This window comes from Neophocaena asiaeorientalis, unplaced genomic scaffold (genome assembly GCF_003031525.2).
Source record: "Neophocaena asiaeorientalis asiaeorientalis breed wild unplaced genomic scaffold, Neophocaena_asiaeorientalis_V1.1 scaffold77, whole genome shotgun sequence".
NCBI classification, from domain to species: domain Eukaryota; kingdom Metazoa; phylum Chordata; class Mammalia; order Artiodactyla; family Phocoenidae; genus Neophocaena; species Neophocaena asiaeorientalis.
The window spans coordinates 4,404,469-4,410,628 of record NW_020174645.1 but is presented as its reverse complement, the minus strand read 5'-3'; the positions used below and the strand labels follow the sequence as shown (position 1 = coordinate 4,410,628).

At 57.4% G+C, this 6,160-nt stretch overlaps 1 protein-coding gene across 1 annotated transcript in view; it reads right to left on the bottom strand.

The window, feature by feature from the left end:
• The window catches only part of NCOR2 (nuclear receptor corepressor 2), a 191,896-nt gene that overhangs the window by 91,966 nt on the left and 93,770 nt on the right, over positions 1-6,160 (bottom strand). The window contains 2 exon segments of the mRNA XM_024758467.1: positions 2,667-2,845; positions 5,276-5,369. Coding sequence (XP_024614235.1) covers positions 2,667-2,845; positions 5,276-5,369 — 273 coding nt within the window.

Genomic DNA, 6,160 nt, shown 5'->3' with positions numbered 1-6,160 from the left:
CCAGCGCTGGCGATGGTCCTGCCCAGCCCTCCAGATGGCTGGGCAGGAGGCCAGTGGGTCCCTCCCCTGCTCCCCAACCAGACACTGGAGAAGCCAGAGCGGCCTCTTCTCTTTTCCCAGAGGAAGCCGCGAGTCAGAGGCAGGCTTCCCAGCCTGGGATCCTGCCTCGGGCAGCTCTTAAAGCTGGAGGCGGCCTAACGCCCTGATTTTCCAGACAGACAGTCTTCCCTTCTCCTCCCTCTCCCTGCCCCAGTGACACTTCCTTCCCCACAGATCCCTTCCTTGGGGTTTCCCCACGCAGAGATGGGGCCCCAGGAGACCCAGAAGCACACTTGGGAATCTCTTAGGTCAACTGTTCCACCTCCCTCCAACCTACACCTGGGTCCTCTGCCATGTTTCCTGAGAGTTTACTCTGACACTGGGTACCTCCAGACGGCTAAGCGAGGAGGCACTGAGGCTACACCCATTTTACAGACGTGGAGACTGAGGCTCAGGGAGGGGAAGTGGCTGCTCGAAGTCACAAAAACAGTAAGTGATGGAACTCTACGCCTCCAGCACGTGATTTTCCGAGGCCCTGAGTGCTATCAGTTCCGCTGAAAACGAGAGGTCACCCAGGACCTTGAAAGACTCAAGGTGCCAAACTGGGTCTCAGCAGACCTCAGCCCAGCCTGGGCCCCCCATTCTGCAGCTACTGGACTAACAGTGTGAAATCCTTAGGTCGGAACAGCAACATGAAAAATCCAGAAAGGCCAAAACACAGAAAGCATTCCCAGAAACCTCTTTTTTTTAAAAGAAAGCATAAATAAATAAAATATCAAACATACCAGGAGGAATTTAAATACCTAATACAAAAGTAATTCTTAGCATCCATGACCATCCTACAGTCACTTCACTGGTTTTTAAATTGTACAACACCAGATACGGGACGACTTGATTTGACGTCTGTGACCGTGAGGGCCTAGAAGTGAGCCGCTAACTACCTGCGTTTCCTGTCTCTGAGCAGTAAACCCCAAACACACGGCAGGAATTGCTCCCCAAAGCGCTATTTCCTGTGGAAGGTCGCTGCGTCTGTGTTAGGCGCTCGAAGGTGAATTACACCGTCCCTCTGTTTTTATGTATGTTTTAGAATTTCCATAATCAAAAGCCATTTAAACAAACAAACAAAAACTTTCCACTCAAGATCCTCTTCAGTCGCTCCTCCTGCATTTCCAAGTCCTGGTGTCTGCCCTGGCTGATGCACCCCAGCCTTGCCCACGACCCAGAGCCATCCCCGTCCCTGAAGCCCAGTCTGGCACTTTGGGGCCACCCAGCTCTGCAAAGGGCAGAGACAGCCCCAGCCCCTGCGGCCTGGCCCCGCAGTGGGTGGCTGGAGAACGTGGGACACCTCTTTTGAAGAAAATCTGAGGCCTTCTCGGGAGGCGGAGGTGAACGTGGACGCCCCGCAGCTGAGTCTCCCACGCCCTCCTGGCTGAGCGCTGAGGCCTCCGCCTCAGTTTCCCACCCTCTTGCCTTATGGGGGTCCTGGGTCCTGAGGAGGCGCTCTGTGCCCAGGATGTGGCTCCCTGGGACACACATTTTGAGTCTGGTGGGGGAAAAGAGCGCTTTCTCCATCTGGTTCCTCACTCGTCTCCCCAAAACAGTCATTCTGCTCTTTCAGTTTAGAAGAAGCCCCAAGCTTCACCTCTTAGCATCCAGTTCCTGCCTCTGCTTTCCAAAGACCCCCCCACCCTGCTCCCTGGCTCCACAGCCCCCTCTCCCCCGACAAGCCTCTCCATTGCAGCTGAGCCCTTGCCCCGAAGCTGGGGGAGTCTGAATCCTGCCTCCACCATTTGCAAGCTGTGTGACCTTTGTTAAGTGTCTTAACCTCTGTTTCCTCATGTGCGTAATAGGGATGGCCTGATAACGCTGTGATGAGGGATAAGGGAGACAAATGCACAAACCCCAGAAAACATCTGTCCAGTGTCTGTGATGAAGGATGCGCTCCACAAATAGCCGCTTTCCAAGTAAAATGAAAACCGAAAAGTCACCGGCCAGCCACATAACCCTGCCCAAGGCTTCAGCCCAGCCTCGAAGGTCCTCCTGCCTTGTTCTTCTGATACACACTGCCCCATTTCACATAAAACTGCCTTGACACTTTGTACTGGTTTGAATAGTGTCCCCCCCAATATCATGTCCTCCCAGCACCTCAGAAGGTGACCTTATTTGGAAATGAGCCCTTTGAGGATATAATTAGTTAAGATGAGGTCATGCTGGAGTAGGGTGGGCCCTGAATCCAATGTGACTGGTGAATTTATAGGAAAAGGAGAAGACACACAGAGACACACAGGAAACAAGACCACGTGAAGACACAATGAGACGGTGAGATCCATCTCCAGGCCGAGGGATGACAAAGATCGCCAGCCACCAGCAGGTGCCAGCCAGGTGCAAGACCTGGGACAGACTCTCCCCTGGAGCCTTCAGAAGGAACCACCCCAGACCACACCTGGATCTTGGACTTCCAGCCCCCAGAACTGTGTGAGGATAGATTCTTGTTGTTTAAAGTCACACGGCTGGCGGTCGTGTGTCGTGGCAGCCCTAGGAAGCCAACACAAGCCTCAACAGGACGGGTTTCCCGGGACAGGGGAGGGTGGCCCGGCCAGGCCCGCCCCCCAGTGACGGGGACTCACTTCTCCCGGAAGGTCTCCTTCTCCTGCTCGCTCCACAAGTTCATGACCTGGCGGTCTTTGTACACCTTCATGGGGTCGTCCATGAGCCCGTTCATGTTGATGAACTTGATCCGCTGCTGGTCGGCGTCGTACAGCATCGGTGGGATCACGGCCAGCTGGCGCATCTGCTTCTCCAGGTTCTGGAGGGAAATGGAGACGCAGAGGGCTCCGGTTGGAAAGCACAAGACAGCGGGGACAGGGTGGGGAGGCGTGCTTGCGCCAGCACCGGGGACCCAGGTGAAGAGCAGAGGATAGGGATATTCCGGGCAAGACAGGAGAAACGCATAACCAGAGAGAAAGCGGATGATGAGTTAAAAAATTATAATAGCCCGTGCAGGGGAAGGGAGAATTTAAAGGCGGCCCCAGAAAGGTTTACGGTGGGCAGGGCTGTTAAATTAAATGCAGAGAGCAGCAGCCACCTTATCTGCAGAAAGAGGGGAGCAATGAATCTTCCATTTCGAAATGCAAGTGCCATAAAATACCGCAAGAAAGATGTGCAGCCCAGCTGGGCCGGACTACCTCAGGAGACAGGGCCTGGCCCTCCAGCTTCAGAGGGCATGCTGGGTTAATGCATCAGGATGGCTATTAAGAGGCTGTGAGCCGCCACTCAGCTGGACTCATTTCCCAAATCTCTGCAGCCAGCCCATTACTGGCGATTAATTACCCATCTCCGGAGGCAGGCGAGGGTCCAGCCCGGCCAAGGTCAGCCGGTTCAAAGGCTCCGCTGCCCAACGTCCCACATCTGGGCTCTCCATTCAGTGCTGGGGATTCCCAACAGGGGCAGGGAAGCACAGCGGGGGCAGGGCCCTGACCCCCGACTCCAGCACCCTCACCTCCCCGACCTCCTCGGCTGCCCGAGATACACAGCACTGGCAGAGCCCAGGCAGGGTTTCTCCTGGCAGGAACCCCACCCCTGCTCTGCTGCCTCTCCCCAACCGACTACCTACCGCAAGCTCCCCCCAGACGGAGAGCATCGTTCCCGCCCAGTTCCCTCCTCCCCACCCTCCCAGGGAACCTCAGGTCAGCCTGGGCTGGGTGGGGTGAAGTTTCCGCCCTGAACTCCCTTTCCAACCATCACCCGCGAAAGCTGGTCCCTCAGCATCCCTGGGGACGCTGGCGGCCGCGTGCTTGTGCTGGGGGACACTGAACCAGCTGGGATGCCAGGCGCCCTGCCGGCATCAGGCAGGGAACACACGGGAAAGGGCCGCCCTCCTCTTGTTCCCACGTGCCCCTGTGGGACGTGTACGTGGCCACAGCATCGGCGGGACAGGAGCTCGAGCGAACCCACAGGTGTGAGGACAAAGGATTTCCAAGCTCTGCTTTCTGCAGACTGAGGGGTGTTCGAAACAGGGACACAGCACGTGAAGTTTTAAAACGAACGCTCTTTTTTAACGGCCAGAGAGTCTGAAGTACCCGCATCAGACTCACGTGAACAGCCTGGTGAAAATGCAGGTTCCTGGGCTCCGCCCCAGATAGGCTAGAGCAGAACTGCTGGGGCAGGGCCCTAGGAAACGGCGGCTCAAGCCGGACTGCCCCTCCCCAGGACTCTCAAGTCTGTCCGAAGTGAGACTCAGTGGCCTAAGCAGTGCCACCCGATAGAACGTTCTGCAGCGACGCAGGTGTTTACTGCCTGCTCTGTCCAACGTGGGGCCACTAACCACATGTGGCTTCTGAGCAACTGAGATGCGACTGGTGCCACAGAGGAACTGAATTTTTAATTTCATTTGCGTTCATTTCCATTTAAATAGCCACGTGCAGCTAGAGATGACTGCGCTGAGCTGGAGCCGCAGTGCCTCCCATCTGGACAAAAGTTCTGCCCGGACACAAGGCCCCGGGGAGGAAGAATGTGCCCCCTCCTCTTGTGAGGCTCCTTCTTGTCTACTGTGATGTTGGGAACATGGGGGGGGGGGGGGGCGGGGGGACTGGCACATTAGATGCTTGACCTACAAGACTTGGGAGGGGACAGGCCAGCACCAGCCCTGCCCCAGGAGCAAACGCCTTCTCTTTCTGCTTCCTGTTCACCTCTGGGCTCTGGTGACCACAGCCAGGGTCACCTGGCTGATACAAGGTCATCTGGGAACTCCTGACAGAAGGCCCCCGGCTTGGTGAACAGCTGGTGAGATGGGAATCCCCCTCTGCCCCCAGTTCTGGGCACGGGGAGGCTGACCTAGAAACCACAGCTCTCAGGCCCTCGTGCCCTCTGGCTTCTGGTCAGGCCCAACCAATGGGAAGCACTGCAAGTAGACGGGGGAGGGGCTGGGGAGTGAGAGGTGGGGGTACTTATCCCCTGTTTCCTCCCCGCCGTGGCCCTTCCTGGCCATGTCCTACCAGGGGGCCTCCTCTCCTCCACAGCCCCAGGAAGGCCCCTCTCCCCGCTTCTCCTTCAGGCTGGGGATGGGCAATGTCTACTCCCCTGGTGCCCCACTGTCCCACCTTGCCTCTGCCCACACTTCAGTAACAAGCCCCTTGATTTCAAGCATCCAGGTGAATTCTGCTTCCTGCTGGGAGCTTCTCCACGCGCAGGAACACAGCGGGTGGAGCTGAGGTCAGGGTCAAGGCCGTGGACTTACCTCCTGCTCCGAGAGGCCATCGATGATCTCGGACACCTCGTGCTCGCTGCGGGCGGCTGACATGGAGAGCCCGCTGCCCCTCTGGCCCACCCTGCTGGAGACCAAAGGGACACGCTCAGGATCGACCCCTCGGCAGCCAGGGACACGCGGCTGGCACAGCGGCACAGACCCGAGCCCACAGTTTCCCCAGAGGCGGCGTGTGGGCAGTGAGGAGGGGCCGGGCCTCACACCCACAGAGACAGCCCCGAGCCCAGGGGTCCAGGGGAGGGCATGGAGCCCCCAGACTCACCCAGAAATGCCAGAACCCTTTTTCTCTCCTAAGATGTCCACCGAAAGGCCAGCCACACAGACCCACAGACAAAGCCCAGCTCTGCCTCTTCGGACCTGTCCCTCAATGTCTCCCCTGTACCACGGGGATAAGGTGGCACGTGGATCCCAGGACTGGAGGAGGCATTCGGTGAGATACGCACCGTGAGTGTCCAGTAAAGAGTGAAATCCAGCATCCCTGCTCATGGCCCACCACCTTATCTGTGTGACAACAGATGTCACAGCCGCACGTCACCAAGCACCTACTCTGCGCTGGGCACTCCTACGCAGGATCCCACCCCGTCCTCACGGCCGCCACGTGAGACCAGCATCCTTCTCCTTTGATCCACACCAGGGATCTCAAACTCAGCTGCCTTCAGGGGCCACGTAAATGAACGAAGCTGGGAGGTACCAGCCTGTGGCACACCGGAAGGAGAACTCACTCCACCAAGATGGATTTAAGCTTCTTTCAATTAAGTATTAAGGCTAGGCAGGCACCAAGGGACACATCCAAGGGCTTGATGTGGCCCCTAGGCTGCCAGTTTGAGATGCTGCTGTGCCTTCTGTTTCACACTGGCC